Source organism: Colossoma macropomum, unplaced genomic scaffold (assembly GCF_904425465.1).
Source record: "Colossoma macropomum unplaced genomic scaffold, Colossoma_macropomum, whole genome shotgun sequence".
Lineage (NCBI taxonomy): Eukaryota > Metazoa > Chordata > Actinopteri > Characiformes > Serrasalmidae > Colossoma > Colossoma macropomum.
Window position 1 is genome coordinate 21,462,250 of NW_023494805.1, and position 19,775 is coordinate 21,482,024.

Below are 19,775 nucleotides of genomic sequence, written 5' to 3' on the forward strand. Positions count from 1 at the left end.
AAGATGCTCTGGAATTTAGCTATAGATGCCTGTGGGATACCAAGAAGTATTATATTTTCAGAGGTTTATAAATTATCTGAACCTTTGGAACACTTAAGCTGTGCAGAAAATGCTGAGAATTTTTTATCAGACAGCAGACGTTGCCTGTTACGCTTGTTAATGCTCTGTAATAATCCACTGTTTTAAAAGTAAAAGAGAATGAAGCATTACATGTATATGTTATTTAATATTATTTAGCAAGCTGTTTGAAATTAAATTAGTATTCTCTAGTTCTCTATCAGTTCTCCTTGCCAAACAACTTGGACACATTTTTTGTGATCTGGTAAGCAACAAAAACGTTAAGATGAAAGTAGCTAAAGTGGTAAATTTTGTTAAGCAGTTTCCTCAGGATTCTTTCTCCAGTTTGAGGGGTCAGTGGTCGAATGAGAACAGGAGGATGCCCATCTGTCTGAAACATGTGAGAAAGGAGCTGAATTTCTTTCTCAAGTGTTCAGTGGTCCCCCAGGGGCTGCTTACTGCCTCTCTACAAAACCTAGTCTCAAGAGGACCCTGCGTTTTTTCAGTCTTCTTGTTTGGCCTAAGCTATCTTCCGCAGCTTGTGTTTATGAGTGCCTGAATTTGCATGTCACAGTATATTCTCGAGTTTATGATGCAGCAAAGGGCCAGATCTGAGAATATAGGTGGATCCTTCTCACGCATCACCACATATGGTGGAGGCCCACACGGCTAATTAAAATTACCTCTTGCAACATTTCTTTTTGAGTTGTGTTCAGCTGCGCACTGCAAATTATCATCTGTGCACTGAAAACAGTTCAAAAAGATTGGAAGATTAATGAAAATCACCAGGTATGATGATGCTGGGGTATTGCTTGTATACAAATGATGATTCACAGTTTATATCCCAGAAAAATATTAATAACAAAGGCTAGCTAGTCGAGCATATAAAAATACAAGAAACAGGCTAATACAACCTTTCAGTTAACACTGTCAGTGCAGGAATCTTATCTTACCGTCCACTGTTTTGAAAGTGATGCTTGGGAAAAGAACATCTAATTTGCACAATTTACCCCTTATCCACGATGTAGTTGATCAGCCAAGATATGTTTCCTTCCATAGTTTAGCAATGGAGCTACAAGGTGAGTGTAGCTAAAAAGCCAAATTACATGCATGCAAACTGCATGCATAAATCATTACACACTTACCCCAGATGGCGCCGAGTTGTTAAGCAATCAGGCAGACCTGTTTATGTGGTTACACTGTATGACATACTGTTATCTGCAAAAACATCATGAACTTTTAGAGTAGCAACAGCCAGAAATTTTGGCTGTTCAGTCTAATTGACACACAGTAGATCTGTCTCTGTAATTTTTGTTAAGCACAGAGCTAGTATGACTAACACTATATCCGTCCACTTACAACAGGCACAAACCAAGCGAAGGTACTGCAGTCAAGCAAAGCCATCTCTTCTTAGCGGAATAGTCCTAAATATATTATTCAAATACGCAAACTATTGATCAGTTCAGTCTCTGTTGGTGCAGTTAAAAAAGAGTGATGTTACTCTATAGGCATTTTTAATAAGTGACAGAATTTCATGATCATATTGACAATGTTTTATTTTCTCAATTAAGTTCAGTTTAATTCAGTGTTAATTTGAACTGAAAGCTTTAAACAACTCTTGCTCGCTTTCTTCTCAAACACTAACCTCCATCAAATCTGGTCCTTTAGTCCTGTAAGGCTCCTTTAGCTTCTTTCTCTCCCTCTCCTTACCTGCATTTAGTAATACATTGTTTTTATTAAACAGATTTTAGGAAATAACGAGATTAATCAATGATTTTTTTTTGTTTGTTTGTTTGACTAGTAAAACTCTGTTCATCTTGCTGGCCTTCGAGACTGTCACCTTTTCATTTTCATATACAGGTTGAGGAATTGAGGAATATAAAATTCTGTTATGGTCAACGCTGTATGACCTTTTTACTACATTAACTTACTGTAAAAAACAATATATGGCAAATACTGGTGTCAATACTGAAGAGAAGTATAAAATCAAAGGATATAAAGAGCTGTAATGTTTTTATCTCTGTCACTCATTCACATTGCCACTATAAAGTGACATTTCTTCAAATTCTTAAACTAGTTTGCTTGTCAAATAGCTAGCTAATTTTAGTGTTAGCATAACCTTTGCAACCCTATAGCCAGCTATACTGACCGTAATTTGCCACAAATCCATATTGTATCTTCATTGTAACTATTTACTGTTTCGCTCTGCATATTATAGATTTTGATCTATATGTCTATATGTGTATATGTGTTTATTTTAGTGAGCTTTGTCTTCAGCAGTTGCTGGCTTGTGTTACTTTTCAGAGTGAGTAAAACCAGAGACCTTCCCCCAGGTCTGTTATGATTGACTTACAATTTATGAGGTCTAATATGATTGGCTAAGCCAGGGGTTCCACTTTTCACATCACAGCAGAAACAGCATTGCATTAGAGCAGCAGCAGTGCTTCTCCAAGATTGTGCCCTGCTATCACAGTATATTGTAAATTTGGAGACTGTTGAATAATGAAGAATGAATGAGAATAAACCATAGATGATTTGAACTAATGTACATTTATTTGGAAAGGGGTGGCTGAAGAACATTAAGAGGGGGCTATAGTCCTCTAAAACTAGACTAGCAACGTGGCTGCTTTAAAGGTTGCTACTCACAGTCCTCAGATAAGTATCAGAAAACAGGTCAATCATAGTCACATCTCCCTGTCCTTCTGTCTCCATAGTGGCTCCTCCCTTGAATCTGCGAATTCGGGGAGTGACGGAGCGCACCATTGATGTTGAATGGGAGGGCTCACTGGTTGTGACAGATTACCTGATTACATACATTCCCACAAGTCCTGGTGGAGTCCAGCTGGAGATGAGAGTTGAAAGGAATGTGACCAACACCACTATCAAAGAGCTGGAACCAGGCCTGGAGTACAACATCAACGTCTATGCTGTGATTAACAACGTCATCAGCGTCCCAATCAGCGCCCTGGTCTCAACCTGTGAGTTTATCTGTCTGCTGCTTCGATTATCGTTCCTTTTATCAAATTGCATGTCAGATTATAAATAGACGTCATACAAGGCTTCTCTCAGTCTAAACTTATCTCTTCAAGGCCTACATTTTTATCTCTGATAAATGAAGAGAAAGTGTCGGTAGATATTGCATGTAATAAACACTTGTTCAAAAGTTTGCAATCACTATTCAAAAGTCTAGAATTGTTTAGAAACATTTTCGAGCACATAAAACCAAATCTGCTGCAGGTACATATATACATTCATTGGATTATGATGCTAATCTTATTTGTATAACGCTGTATGTTAATTTTAATAATGTGTATGTATATATATATATATGTCTGAAATGATAAACAGAGCTATAGGTGATTCTGTAATGATAAAGATTCATAATAGAGCCATAATAGATGACATGTGACTTGGTATTTACACAGAGAAGAGAATCCATGAATAGTCCATGAATAGTTTGTTACATGATACCAAACGTTAAATTCACTAAATCATGCTGAGCCATCCCTAATTTCCCTGATTTAAGTTATTATTGAATAAAATAATTCCAACAATTATTAATATGACCAATGAGTACGAACTTTTGAACTATAGTGTCCATATGTGCCTGTACCCTAGTTCAACATGTCCACATGTAAGTTTGATGAGGCTGGATGAAAGATTGTTTCTCAAACCCACACACACACACAGGCCTATACACCATTTTCCTCCAGATGAACTGGCCGCCTTTGCCAGCAGGATATGATTAGACGCCTGCCACCTGCTGGGTAGCTGTGCCAGATTGGCAAAATGCTGCAGGGTACTTTGTTTGCAGTCTCTGCCTGTCAACCATGTGCAGACAAAAAAGCTACAGCCTAGAATAGTACAACACACCCCTCGTATCACAGCAAATATCCTATTATTCGTCAAAAGCCAGTTGAGCATTCTGCATGGAATCACTAACCGCTGCAGGATAAGCTTCTGCCACATGAGTTATTACAGTTAATTTAGAGGTAATCGAGCGAATGGGAGCAAATTTAATCTGAAAGGAATTGCGGCATGTAATTGGCATCTGGATGTTATTAACATGAGTTGCTCATGCTTATATTAACACCTGTAATCGAGGATGACCGATGCGATAAGCTTTACCAAAATGCGAAGTTCATGCAGTACACTAGGCCAGGCGGAGTGTTGTTAAAAGTGATTTGTATTTCAAAGTATTGAACTAGAATTCATAGTTGGAGGAGTGATCCCAATGAGATAGCACTTTCATTTCGAAAGTGCCTAAATCGTCATGTAATATATTCCTTTTTCTTATGGGAAATGTACAGATGTGAAATATTATAGTGAATATTCTAGAAAGATAGTAAATAAGTTTAATGTTTTTTGATGGCTAAATTGGACTCATGATCAACTCATGATCTCTCTCTGATGAAGTGAACCCGTACACCACTCAAGAGCATAAATACCATAATTAGAAACTGTTATTTTAATTATGTTTTTATTTATATTTTTATTTCACCAGATATTTCTGAAAATTAACATTAAAATCAACATTTGACTGTGAATTATCAGTAATAATGTTTTACAACTAATAAGCTGTACATTGATTGTTAATGACTGTTTATAAAACACATGAAAATAATTCCAAAATAATGGTTTTATGAATACAGCAATTAGCTCATTCTGTACTAGTATTTCACAGGCAACTGTGCTGTCATGTGATTCATCCAATGAAAGTGAAAGTGAAAGAATGTTTGAATATGCAGCCTGTAAAACATGTACCAGCAATACAGCCGGACAGCGCTGCTTATCTAAAAACTTTTGCCATAAATGTCTACCTTAAAATTCAGATTTTATTGAACATCAATTATGGAATGACAGAATGTAAAACACAGATTATGGTTCTATAGGTTCTGCTGTCTTTCTGTCAGAAATTTTTAAGGTGCTTCTTTATGTTGAAACAACATTTTTTTTAGTGTGTAAAATCAAAGAATGAAATATAACCTTGTTTAATCTTTAACCAATTTGACATATTGGGGAAATAATAGAATTTTTCAGCTGTACATGGAAGTCTGATAATCCATCCATCCATTCTCTAAGCCACTTATCCTTCCAGGATAATCCCAGCGTTAATCGGGTGGAATGCAGGAAACACTGGACAGGTTGCCAGTGAATCTTAACTTAAGGTTTAATTTAATTTGATTTAACTTAAGTGCTTCTTAGTTAAGGTTGAAAAACATGAATACTGTTTATTAACCACAGATGACATTTTTACAGTTGTATTTTATTGCTCCTATTTTACAATATTAAGAATATTGTTCTGTATTTTCACCTCTCATTTTCCATATTCTTAAAAAATAAATAAATAAATAATCCCATAAAATTTACAGTGCTTTGACTTTGAAAAATCTTTTTTTGTGGTTTTGTAGGGCTTTTGCTAGAATATTGCAATAAATACCTATAATGGCCAACAAATGCATAGGCATGAACTTGTGGCTGGAAATCTACTTGGTTTAGCAGATTTTTTAACAGATTGCTTTGGTTCACTCATATGTGAAGTTTATATCAAACCATTATCATGGCCTCTCTCTCTTCTTGACTCTCGAATACACCACGCTTCCTCTGGAGAGAACGCCAGAGAGTGGAAGGCTGTCTTGGCTGAGAAAAATGTTGATTTATTGAGCATGCTGAAGATGGAGGCCAATAATCATCAATCTGTGCCTTCTAGATCTCTCGAATCCAGATGGTTTACTCTTCAAATCTATCACAGAGACATCCGTGGAGGTTCAGTGGCAACCCTTCGACTACTTGTTTGATGGCTGGGAAATAAGCTTCATTCCCAAGGTAAGTCTTTTCCTTGGGAGGTCACACTTCAATTGATTCTTGCCTGCTGCCTCCATTCTTGGTATAACACTGCTGAAAATAAATAGCCATCTGTAAGCATTCAGCTTTCAATGTGCACTGCATTGTCTTCAGTATATTACAGACGATGAAGCATGGGTGCGTAACAGTAGTCAGTGTCTTTTTGGTTGGTGGTAGATTTACTGCCCCCAAAAAAGTAGAGAGGCTGCATCTGTGAAGCTCAAAATAAGAGGCATGATATAACATGCTTAGGCTTTCATTGCCATTGTAAAAACCCTGTCGAGGCAAGGGACAGTGCCTCTGTTCCTCCATTTTTTCCATTCATATGCCGTTTCTGAATGAAGAGAACGCTTCTAGCCCTCCACCTTCAGGAACGTGGTACTGTGAGCATTTAGAACTTAGTGCTTTGTTGGAAAGCAGCAGGGTGAGAAATGGCATTATGTTGTTTCTGCAAAAACACACCTGTCATTTCCAAGAATGGCAGGCTAGAACCTGTCTCTCTCCATTTGACAAACTAGTCTCTTTCTCTTTGACAAGCCTCCATCAAGCCTCCGGAGAGACGTGCGATTAGGGAAATGTATCCCTGGACAAGCCTTAGATGTCACAATAGTAAAAACCTTCATGTTTAAAGTTGGGAAAGCTTTGCTTTTAATTCTCTCCGTAAACATCAGCCTCTTTAATCTGTCCCACTCTTTCAGCCACTGGCTCCTTCTACACAGCCGAAGGTGGGATAATCATGCCTTCACTGAGTCAAGGTTTTATAGAACTTTGGGTTGTAGCTGAAAGGCAGGAGGGATAAAGAAAAAAGCCATGGAAACAGAGTCAGGAGCCTCTTTGGAGAGGATGCATGCTGAATACAAAGTAGGGTGGACACAGGGAGAGTCACGGGGTACCTTGCTGTTCCAAGGGTGAGAGGGTCTGGAGAAGAGAATTGGGAAATCACATTAGGAGCTGTGGTGTTAACGGTAAAGGGCTTAAGCCTAAAAAGCCTTAGAAACGTTCTTGATCTTTCACAATATTGTTAATGGGTGAGCAAGCTGGTGGCCTGTATGCAGCAACAACAAGAAATCAATGAGCAAGAGAAGAGAAAGGAATTGATCTTGAGTCCTCCCACTAAAATATGGGTTAATTGTGAAACTACTTTATTTTGTTTGTCAAATGTTTGAGGATACCTTGTCTTCTTTTAAAACTTAAATTTTCTTGCCTTTACTTTTCAGTAAAGTGTTAAAAAAAAACCTGTGAAAAATGCATAAATAGTAATTTGACTGTTTTCTTATTTCTTATTTGCAAACCCTATCAAACCAAACATCTCACCAGCAATACATTCAGAGACTTTGGCAATGGCCTTTAATCTCTTTTAAATCTACTGCAAGAGGAGTTACGGTGTGTGTGTCTCCACGCTGGTCATAGTAAACTGTAGAAAATAATCTATCGCTTTTCTATTGGTTCTATCACTATGTACAGCCTTTTTGTTATTGGATGAACTGTGAGCTAGTGCTGGCGATATGGTAAAAATATTATATCATGAAGTTGGAACAGACAAAATAGCACCTGAAGTTCCATATACAAAATTTTATAAAATAATAATAATAATAATAATAATAATAAACAAAACTAAAACTGAACTGTTTTTTTCAGTTTTTACAAATTGCACTGCACCAATTAAATGTCCTAATTATGCTCATATTGGTAGTCAGTGTTTTTATGTACTGACAGTATCCCTGATATGCTCAGAAAAGCATATTGTCACATAATTTATCAAGATAACAATAAAATATAGTGATATTGCCCACCCCTATTTAGAGCTCAGTTTGGACTGGTAGGAACTTATAACTGATTAGTTTAATCAGAATAACGATAAAACACAGCTGACCTGTCATTTAAGGTGGTATACTTCAAACAACAAATCAAGTAAATGAAATCCCACTGAACCACTGAACATGCTGTTGTAAGTATGCTTAATAAGAACTCAGTGTTCTCACTCAGCACTGCTGGAGGTCCCATGAAGTGATGCAGGCAACCATTTGACGTGTGGACCAGTCACTTTTAGGAGGAGGTGGTGCGAAAGAGTTCTGCAGCAAGTGGCATGGACCACAGCATACAAACTCAAAACACTGCATTGTTTTGGCCAAAAGATGTCTTTTTGCTTCAAAACTTTGTTTTTGTTTGAAGTATACTGCTGGCTTCATATTCCTATTCATGTTTTTTTTTTTTGTTTAAAATGGTACATAGTGACCCAAACTAAAGAAAAATCTACCAAATTTCAGCTTTGTTAGATCTTGTTCCTTACATATGAAATAAATGCAAAACTAGCATTGAGATGCTACATTACTAGTGGAGAAGTGTAGATTAAATGTTTAAAATAGCTGCTATTTCTGTCGAAATAGTCTTTTTGGCCCAAAGTGGCTTAAACACTGAAAGGCCTGAGCAGTTGATGAGTGCTGACAAAGAGATAAAATGCATGGAGTGTTGCATTATTGCCTTGGCAGTGCTGTCACAAATATTGTTTGCCACAAAATAAACCTACTGACGTTATGTCCAGAAAACACACTCAATTGTATTATAAATATTTTGAAAAGCTAGGTATGGTTCAAGGACAGTATGAAACAGGGGCTTCTATTTAGCCATTTGGAAAAGATAAGGCTAGAGCTGATGCATCATGCATCTGGCTAAATGTGTCACTGTGCAAAAAAAACTGTCAGATTTATTACACGCTTGGCTGGATCTAACCTCAGGCCGTCTCCTGAAAAGCTCTTTGCTCATCAGTGTTGTTTACTCTTTGTTGCTGCATGTTTCCTTGCAGTTGATCTTGGTGTGTGTGTGTGTGTGTGTGTGTGTTTATGAAAGGGGGTCAGTATTATGACTGATGCTTTCACTGTTTGTCTCTATTTTAGGATAATGATGGAGGGATGACGGCTCAGCTGCCCAGCACCATCACCTCCTTCCATCAGACTGGTCTGAGGCCTGGAGAGGAGTACACAGTTAACCTGGTGGCTCTGAAGGACCAGGGCAGAAGCCAGCCGGTCACAGCCACAGTGACCACATGTGAGTCTGGCAAATGTTGCTTTATGCCTACTGGGCACTACAGCTTTGCTAAGGGCAGAATCACTACTCACACTTATCGCTTCACCTGTCTGTTATCACAGACAAGACTCACCATCTTTCACCTCATGGGATCTCAAAGAGCGCTTGATCCTGAAATCGCATTGGCTGCTGAAAACAAAAAAGATCAGCTGACTTTGCTAAAACGCAGCCTGAGCATTGTTATAGTTGTTGTTTGTGCACTCATTATTGGAGAAATACTACATCCCTAAAGCAAAAGTGCCCAAACATTTTATCTTGGGGTGCCAAACTGCAACATTTGTGGTGGGCCACTGGCCAAAAAGACAAAATATTATTCAAATAAGTAAGGCAGGTGGGTTTTTAAAATGTTATTTTATAATTTATTTTTTTTTTTTACAAAAAAAAGCTTCAATATTCGATTTGAAAGATAGATAAATATCTAAAATCTGGAATTTGTGTGTGCACACAAGATACTCTCGCAAGAAAGCATTCTCCAGACACCACACACAAAGGTATTTTGTGTGTATGCAGTAGTAAAAGTAGTAAATGATTTTATACTGATCTAAAAGCTTCAGATTTATTATTTTTTGTGAAGATCCCATGCATCTACGAGCCTGCCGTCAGTTTTCTGGGTCTACATAGAATGCAAGTGGCCTTCGACATACATTTTGTTCTCATAGTAAGAGTTTTCTCTTGCATGCTCATTAGCTGTTGCTTAGTTACTTGTTACTTGTGTGCTTATACTACAAGACAATTCACAAATCGTTGTGTCCATCCATGTGCATGACCATAGCTGCTTCTCTGCAGGTGTCTCTTTCTCATCGACACATATGGTTTCTCTGTAGTAAACTTTTTAATTTTATTATGCCATGTGCATATGTGTTATTTTTCTCCTGATATATCAGATAATACCACTGTGTAGGTGTTCTTTAGAGTGTTTGTTCTTTAACCCTTAGAAGTCAGAGTTAGCGCCAACAATAACAAAAGCTTGATGTGAATATATACTTCATAAATAGAAAAGAAGATATTGTTCTGATTTTAAATTTTGATAAAAAAGAAGTGACTGTGGTGCATACAGTCTTGTTTAGCAGAAGATTTAAAGAGCATAGCACAATAACAATAATAACCGTAGACTTCCAAGGGTTAAGATGATTTCCTTCCGGTCATATCATGTAGTTTCAGTGACAGAGTATACCGTCACACTGCCACATAGCCTCAGAAGAAGTCTTGGAGAAACATGTCTGGAAACATGCAAGAGAGAGAGATGCAGGAAGAGAGAGAGCATGAGAGAGACACAGAGAAGGAGAGATGGAGAGAGGGAAACAGAAATGCAGAGAGAGATACATACAGAAAGAGATAGAAAGAAATACAAGTGATAGAGAGAGAGCGAGAGAGAGAAAGAAACAAAGACAGAGACAGAGAGGGAAGAAGTGAGAGATACAGATAGGGAGAAAGAGAAGGGAGAGAAAGAGACATATAGACAGAGGGAGAAAGAGAGCTAAACAGGGACAGAGAGAGAGAAGAAGAGAGCGTGAGTGTGTTTGTGTGTGTGCACGGTTGCACACCAGGTTGAGTGTATGGGTGTGTAGGTGTGTGTGTGTGAATGCGCGTTGGGCTGGTGTGGTATAATGCAGGGAAGTGTCACACTGCTTGAGCTAATGGAAAATGTCACCTTGATGAATGAGTAGGTCCACCAGCAATTATGCACTTAATGTAAACTTCACCTGAGAATTCTCCCTCTGTCACTTACAGACAGAATGATTAGATTCAATTGAACTTTTTCCCCAACAATCCAAACTGTGCTTCTGCAGCAAAAACGCCATTAATTTCAGCCGCACCTTACCGTCGACCATAATTAAAGAGGCATTAATTATGCATGCTGGACCATTAATATTTCATGTGGCCTGTGCAGATACCTTATTTGATAAAGAAAGATAAATTTTATGTCACTTATTTATTTATGTGCACAAAGATTTATCTTTTACTGTAACAGCTTGGGTAGAGAACTTCCTTAACATATGCACTCTGGACTGGCAGACAGGCCAGTGTCTGAGCGCTGAACCATTAGAGAAAACTGCCTGACTTTGAATTACTTACAATGAATGCATAAGTATAAACCAGATCCTGTCCAGGCCCCAGGTGTGCTCCCATTTAGTGGTTCTATAGTACAGTATGGCAGTAATGAGAGTGATTGTTTCTTGTAAAAACAAATGGAATAACTACTGATGCCCCAGAATGCAAACCCCCTGAGGTGAACCTTCACTCTTTAATTGATTTGAGATTTCAAGCTACCTTCATTTAGATCGCAGTGTCTTGAGAGAACAGCAAAAGTAATCACTTCACACATCCAGTACATTCAAGAGATGTGCTTGCTGAAGAAGTTTAAATGGAGGCACTAAAGAAGCACAGAGATGAAGGTAAAACCACGGATGCTGATGAAAGTCCCTCTCTGTCCAATTAGCGCTTTTCAATTGAGTTAAGAATTGCGGGTCAAAGACATAAGAGACAATTGCCTTCCATTATAGTGCCTGTTTCTGAAACAGATGACCTTCAGATTCCTTTAAACCTCAGCAACACTTTAGCCTCAAAATTCTCATCAGTGACCCTGGCTCTGTTTGGGGTGAGAATCGGGCCTGCGCAGCTGAATAATCTCCCCACTGCTGCAGAGCTGTTGCGGCTCCACAACAGAACTAGATTTTTCTAGCAGCAGTACAGTTTGGTGCCTCAGGCACCATTTAAGGCGAAATGGAAAAATTCAAACGAGAAGCTGAAGAATGAGAAGCGACTTCAGCCTCGTAAAAAGTCGAACATTGTGAGACATTTTACAAAAAACTCGCTGAAAAGTTTCCTAAGATGCGAGAAAAGCGGCTACAGCTGCTTATAGCAGAGCAAAGTAAGTCTGCATTTACGTTTATATTTTTAGCCTGTACTTGTACATTTGCACATACTGAGACATATTTACAGCCAAGATGGCGAATTAGACATAAAATGTTGTGGCTCCGGTCTGGTTTCATTTTTGTTGAAAGGACAAAATGGCTCTTCTTAACATTTCAGTTGCCAACCCCTGAGCTAAGCCTCCTAGTAAGGGGTGATTAGCGCGTGGGCCGAGCGCGTGCCCATTTGCTCGAACTGTCCAGTCATTACTGCACAATCGCCACAAGCCCAGTTAACGACTGCGTTCTGTGATTCAGATTTTGCGCAGATTGCCTAAAGCCTGTAGCTAAATTGTAGCGAAAATTTTTGCTATAGCTACACAAACATTTGTAGGCGCTACAGCTACTAGCTACATTTAACAAAACTGTAGTGGCTACAGCTATTAACTACAAAAATTTGTAGTTAGCTACGAAGAGTAGTGTGCTACTTAGCTACTACCCCATTCGTGCTGGCCACTTTATTAGTAACATCTGCTACTCACTTCCACTCACTGGCTACTTATCGAAAACACCTTCTTTATAGATCAACTGTATACAGTACCGGTCAGAGGTTTGGACATACCTTATTGAATGTCATGGCTAGTTCCCACCCATTAGCTAGAATATCCACTTGTCACATGATCATACCAAGCTTGGTTGGTGAAGGCTAGCACATGCTTCATCTGAGACATGTGAAGCCAGCCACCGTATCTATTAATAATGCCAATAATAATAATAATAATAATTTTTTGTTATTTTGCTGTTAGAAGTTATTTATTTATGCTCATTATTATGTGATTGTTATTATATTATTTAGGCTGTTTATTAACTGCATGTTACCACATGTAACACTGAAAATTTGGCCTGCACCACAAGATATTGTGAGACCTCATAGCTGCAGCGTAGCACCTCTCTAGCCCATGCAGCCGCATAGCTACAATATAGCGTCACTCCTGTGGCAGGGCCAGGTAGCCAGATAGCTGCAATGTAGCAACGCTCAATTGGATAGCCCAGGCAGCCACATAGCTGTGATGTAGTGTCTCTTAAGTGGCCGGTAACAGACTCCAGCATCAGCTAGCATCTCTCTGAGTGATGAGGGGAGAGAAAAAGGGCCATCATACGTACCTACTCAAAGATTTTTATCTAAAGGATATATGGATATAAATAGTGAAATGAATGTATTTGTATGAATTTATTTTTATTTTATTTGTATGTTCTTTTTAAATGCCCCCAAACCAGCCAAGCCACTCAAGAGAATTGCAACAGTTTACAAGGGGATGTTATTTTGAAGAATATATATATACAGCAAGGTGGATCTACAAATGTGCAAATTTTGAATTTTTGTTCATTTAAACCTGGAAATAAACAACAGAAAGTTTTTGAATTTTGAAAAACCTAAAACAAAGAAAAGTTATGACAAGTAAAATAAAAAATATATATATTCTGCCTGCCACTTTTTAAATGTAAGCAAATGTGTGACATGTACATGTTTGTACAAAAAGAAGCACAAGTTCAGACGACTCTTGGGTGAATTTTGCTTAAACTTGTGCCAACTCAGGTTCGCACTGTCATTAAGAAAAAGAAGGACATACCAAATACAGAAAAATCTGAAATATCTGAAATATTCTAAAGATTCTACATTTCACTCAAATTGTTGATAATAGAATACAATTTTAATGAAAAATTTTGTACTAAATTAGAAAATAATACAAAATAGAAACATTTGGCAAGTGGTCTCTAGTGAAGACTACTATAGGGGTTCCTAATAAAGTAGCAGCTGAGCGTACATAGACACTGTCTAGAATACAACCGCATTTTCAAAAATGTTGGGACGCTGTGCAAAATGTAAATAAAAACAAAATGCAATGATGTGCAAATCATTTAAACCCTATATTTCATTAAAATAGTACAAAGACAACATATAAAATGTTGAAACTGAGAAATTCTATTGTTTATTGAAAAATATTTGCCCATTTTGAATTTGATGCCAACAACACGTTTCAAAAAAGTTGGGACGGGGGCAACAAAAGGCTGGTAAAGTAATGTAATTCTAAAAAAAAAAACATCTGGTCGTTAATTGGCAACAGGTCGGTAACATAATTGGGTATAAAAGAGCATCCCAGTGAGGCTGAGTCTTTCAGAAGGTGGGGATGGGTTCACCACTCTGTGAAAGACTGCGCAAGCATTTGAAATTCTTTTTGGAAATCATGGACACTGTCCTCCGGGGTAAAGACTACTAAAGTGATCTGCCTGCAGTCCAGACTTGTCTCCCATTGATAACATTTGGTGCATTATGAAATGAAAAATACAACAAATGAGCCCCTGAACTGTTGAGCAGCTGAAATCCTATATCAAACAAGAAAACATTGTAAAAATGGGGACCCTACTGAAATCAAATGGAATAAACCTTCTCTTTATGGCTATTTTTGGCACTTTATCTGCAGTAGGAAATGTCAGGGCTCTAGCTCAGTGCTCTCTGCCTGCGTGGAAAGGTAGCTTAGAGCAGATTCATATCTCTACTCCCTCACCTGTATTTAATGGTATGAGGGGGAAAAGTTGTGCTTTTCTGCTCATTATTCATTTTGACATTTAATCATTCAGACAGGTTTAACACTCTGTGTGAAACATAAATCTTAAACACTCCCAGTGCAAAAGATAAATAATAATGAGATATTATACTTATGTAATCCGCTACATAACTGCAGTAAGTGTTATTTCCTTATAGAATGCACCTTAATCAAATATCTCACAAATTTCATTTTTTAACCCTACATTCCCATGGCTTAAATGCCTTGAAAGGCATCTTCTTACATTTTCATTATTTATAGATAAGTCAACATTTTTATTATAATTTGAATTTGAACGCAATTTATCATTGTGTATGCAGTTGTTTGGGGAAAGGAAATAAACACAAGCTACATTTTTTTGCATATTTTTCAGGTTGTTGACATTGCAACTAACAGAAAGAAGTCATGAGTGCAGATTTGAACATTTTGATACATAAATCATATGTAAACAGTAGCTGCAATTTCAGTCAATGCCTTTTATTTTACTTCCCACATGCAAAGGTGTATGATACAAAGTGGTACCACATATCAAAGAATAGTATTTATGAACAAAGGAGCATGAAAATGTAATTATACAATGGGCTATCAGTTGTTGCGAGTTATTAATACGTAGGAAGAGTATGGAGTTAAGAGTTATGATTGAAATAAACACTAATTTAATATAAACATTGACTTGGATTATCCTGCTACCGGCAAAGGTGGACTGAGGACAGTGCCAAAGAAATGAAAACAATAAAACAACGACTAGCTTGCCTAACCAGGTCTAATCCTAAAGCAAAATACAGCAGGTGGCATTTACCCCTTACCTGATGTGTCTAAATAATGAAACAACCACCGTGTGCTTATAGGCACGCCCAGACTTAACTGTCCACACATCGCATTGGAGGAAGAAATCAGGGAGAGAGAAAACAGAGGGAGCAACAAAGTGAGACTAACACATTTACTGGCTACATTTTTAAGCATGTCAAATGGCACAGTCTAAAACAATACTGCTAGTGACCCAACAGTCTCACAGACACATGAAATGCTCCCACACACAACCTCTCTTTAATTTGCCAAGACCAACCTCTCAGCAGGGAGCAGCAACTTGGAATGGTGGACAGGAAAGTGCAGCCAAGCATCAACAGTGTCCTCACCGGTTCAACACAATACTTGTTGAGTAGTTCAGTAGAGTGCAAGGGAAAAAGAGAGAAAGAGAGAATAAAACATACGTACTTTGCTGGCACATAACACTCTCCATCCCTGCATCCCTATCAATGAAGTAGCCTTGTCTTCCTATCCATTCCCATACCACTACCAATGAACCAACCCTGTCTTTATATCTATCCTCATACCCCTACCGATGAACCAGCCCTGCTCACAGTTGAAGAAGGATGTGAACAGTATTGTGCTGACTCGCATGTCAGTTGGCATAATTGCAGGGGGTCCATGGGAATTTCTTTTTTTTATTATTTGTTTTACAACCCCATTTCCAAAAAAGTTGGAACACTCTGCAAAATTTAAATGAAACAGAATGCAATGATGTGCAAATCATTTAAACCCTATATTTAATTGAAAGTAGTACAAAGACATCATATCAAATTTTGAAATGGAGAGATTTTATTATTTTTTGAAGATACATGCCCAGTCTGAATTTGATGCCAGCAACACGTTTCAAAAACTTGGGACAAGGGCATGTTCAACATTATGTTGATCTCTTCTTTCATCAACACTCTGTAAGTGTTTGGGAACTGAGGAGACCAGATGCTGTAGTTTTGAAAGTGAAATGTTTTCCTGTTCTTGCTTGATATAGGATTTCAGCTGCTCAGTAGCTCAGGGTTTCTTTTGTTGCATTTATTTAGTTTCATAATTTGCCAAATGTTTTTAAGTGGGTGAGACAGGAGTGCAGGCAGGCCAGTTTAGGGCCTGGACTCTTTTACTATGGAGCCATGCTGTAGTAATACATGCAGAATGTAGTTGTCATTGTCTTGCTGAAATAAGCAAGGCCCTTCCTGAAAGAGATATCATCTAGATGGCAGTATATGTTGCTTCAAAACCTGTGTATATATATATATATATATATATATATATATATATATATATATATATATATATATATATATATATATAGCTCAACATTAATAGTGCCCTCACAGATGTGCAAGTCACCTATGCCACGTGCACTAATGCAGCCCCTACCATCACAAATGCTGGCTTTTGAATTGTGCGCTGATAACAAGCAGGATAGTCCCTCTCCTCTTTAGCCAATGGCGTCCGTGATTTCCAAAAAGAATTTCGAATTTTGATTCATCAGAATGCAGGACACTATTTCACTTTGTCTCAGTCCATCTTAAATGAGCTCTGGATCCTCATTGTGTATGGTTTCTTCTTTCCATGAAGGAGTCTGGGTTCACAGACGTTGGTTTTTCAAAGTCCATTCAGTGTTTTCCACTACAGAATTGTATCTGTGTCTAATGCAGTGCTGCCCAAGGGCCAAAGATCACAGCCATTCAGAATTAGTTTTCGGGCTTGTCTATTACATACAGAGTTTTCTCCAGATTCTCTGAATCTGTTAATGGTATGCACCATAGATGATGAAATCCCCAAGTTCTTTGCTATTTTACATTGACGAACATTATTATTATCAGTCTTGTTGGCCCTGTTCCAACTTTTTTGAAATGTGGTAGGATCAAATTCAAAATGGGCAGATATTTTTCAAAAAACAATAAACATTTTTTACAATTTTCTTTTAAATATAGAATTGTTTTGCATATTATTGCATTCTGTTTTTATTTATATTTTTCCACAGCATCTATACTTTTTTTGGAGACGGAATTGTAAGTTCATTAATGTTAAATGAATTTTCATTCAAGAATTTTACCTTTAAAATGACATTTAAACTGTAAAAGATGGCCTTTAGCACATTTCTTATAGAGTATATCAATCTTGCATGGAATGAATTCCATGGTAGGCAGAATGTTACACAGTGTCATATTGTCAGGGTTGGCTTAGCCTGTGGTGGTTGGGTGGTGGAACCCAATGTGATATCTTTTGATGTGGCCCAAAATCCCTACCGGCACCTGCCAGCACCTCTGCTGAGTGAAGAACTCAACATCACTGAATGTGTTTGGATCATAAGACTCTGACTGAACTTTAAAGGTGCACAAATATGCCTGCATTTTCTGTTAATTATATGCTTCCTGCTTTTTTTCCTGACATTAAAAATGTGTAAATTGTACTTAATGACTATTTTGGCTGGAGTTTAGATAATACATAAAGAATGGTTTCTGACTTTTGCACACTACTATATGTAATTCAATCTAAGGGTCAATGAAGTCTGATATATCTAAGTTTTATTATCTAAAGAACTATCCACTTTTATGTAACCTGTTTCTTATCTTTAATATTTTTGTATTGTAATTCTGTGTCTGTTTCTTAGTAATTGATGGACCAACCCAGCTCATAGTCCGTGATGTATCCGACACAGTGGCATTTGTGGAATGGACGCCGCCCAGGGCTAAAGTGGACCAGATTGTTCTGCGTTATGTATTAGTTGGTGGTCATGGGCCCAAGACTACATTCCGCTTGGAGCCCACTCTGAGCCAGTACTCCCTGCAGGTCCTGCGGCCTGGCTCCAGATATGAGGTTTCTGTCAGCGGAGTTCGCAAGGGCAATGAGAGCGAAGCCATCTCTGCCGAGTTTACCACGGGTGAGCACACCTCCAGCACAAACCGCGTGCCCAGCATCTATTATTTCCTAATCTGAACACTTCAAAGTGACAAAGTGATCTAATTTGCACATTATTCCCCTTAGCTCAAACATAGTTGATCAGTCAACACTTGGTGTCTTAAATTTGCTTATTTAGGTTTGTATTGGAGTTGTGAGACTAATACAGCTAACATGTAATGGAAGCTTAAATGGCACAAACTAACAGCATGCAAACTGCATTCCTGAACCATAAAATACTTGCCTCAAACCAAGTGAAAACAGAGTTGCTTGCAGCGTTTCTGGCACATCATGACTCTATTGTCTATAATTGTCTAAAATGGACAAACTTTTTGTCGCCTATTCTATTTTTATCCTTCTTTATAGATGTCAAGTACAGTGTCAAAAACTACATAAGCAAGTCATAAGACATCATTGATAGCTCAATGCAGTGCAGATTGAGGCGTGTGTGTGATGATTTAAGCTGGGCCTACAACTGAAGTGCTTTTTCAGGTCGGGAGCTTGATCGGAAGCGATTGACGGCACGGACGATCTGTGTGAAAGTCAACAAGTCAATGGCCCAGTCCCATTTCACCCTTTGTAATGTCTGGCAAAACTTGTCACGTCTGTTTACATAAAAGCCATCAACGACTACTGATAACGTATTAGGTTCTTAAAGAATTGTCCCATTTTGTAGGGGAAGATTTCAACCAAAACCCCTTGTAACTCAGTTCCAAAGGGCAAGGTGACACTCAAAACAAGGGGTAGGGGTGAAAATAAGAAATGGCACTGGGCCGATATTTAGCCTTCTGAGCTCCAGAATGATTGGACGCCATCCAATATTTTCAAACATGTTTAATTTTCACAACTTAAAACATCTGTCCTGTAGTAGGAGATTTTCAGCATTGTACAAGTGGTTCAGGTACCAGCTAATGAGAAAGCAAGGAAAGAGGGAAAAAAAGGCAAAGAGATGTGCATGTACATGCACTGTGAGTTGAGATCAGTCACTCTCTTTACAATTTCACATCAGCCAGTTTGTAGTGAAATATTTCTCCAACTCTCATTGTGATATCTATGTTTCTCAACTCCAGATTCTTTACCAGTTGGTGTTTTTTCTGTAAACGTTCCAGTTTAGCTTTGTTTGCATCACGTTATAACATGGAAGATTTCATTTTTTTCATAACCAAAACCTGTTATGTATGCAATACCTTCTTTTGGCCTTATCATCTACTGTGCGTGCCTTCATAACAGCACAACAAATTATGTAAAAAACTAACATGAAGTCTCTGTTTTTAGAAATCCGATAACATTTTAAAACTTGTATAGTGTACACCTAGCTTTAGGCATGCAGATGTTTCTTGCCTTAAACTTTCTTGTTACCTGTTAGGTAAATTAGCCTCATAGCTCCTGTGCACAACTAAAGAATCAACCTTCAAACATCAAACATGCCTTACACTACGCTTGGGCAAAGGTAAAAGGTGTTATTAGATTTTTCACCAAACTGTCACTTTAAAGTCAGAAAATACATGGGCATTTTTCTCTCTATTCCGTACCTCCGTTATCTTTACAGATAATCAACTCACAAATACAGTAACACCAATTAATGTCATGCTTAAAGAAATAATTTGACCAACAGGCTAACATGGCT

The 19,775-nt window shown here is 37.9% G+C and overlaps 1 protein-coding gene across 1 annotated transcript in view; it reads left to right on the plus strand.

Annotated features, from left to right (window-relative positions):
* tnr (tenascin R (restrictin, janusin)) overlaps positions 1-19,775 on the plus strand; it is a 238,576-nt gene that overhangs the window by 158,783 nt on the left and 60,018 nt on the right. Inside the window, exons 6-9 of the mRNA XM_036597368.1 lie at positions 2,772-3,035; positions 5,768-5,883; positions 8,796-8,946; positions 17,862-18,131. Of these exons, the coding sequence (XP_036453261.1) occupies positions 2,772-3,035; positions 5,768-5,883; positions 8,796-8,946; positions 17,862-18,131 (801 nt within the window). The remainder of the gene's footprint in view (positions 1-2,771; positions 3,036-5,767; positions 5,884-8,795; positions 8,947-17,861; positions 18,132-19,775) is intronic.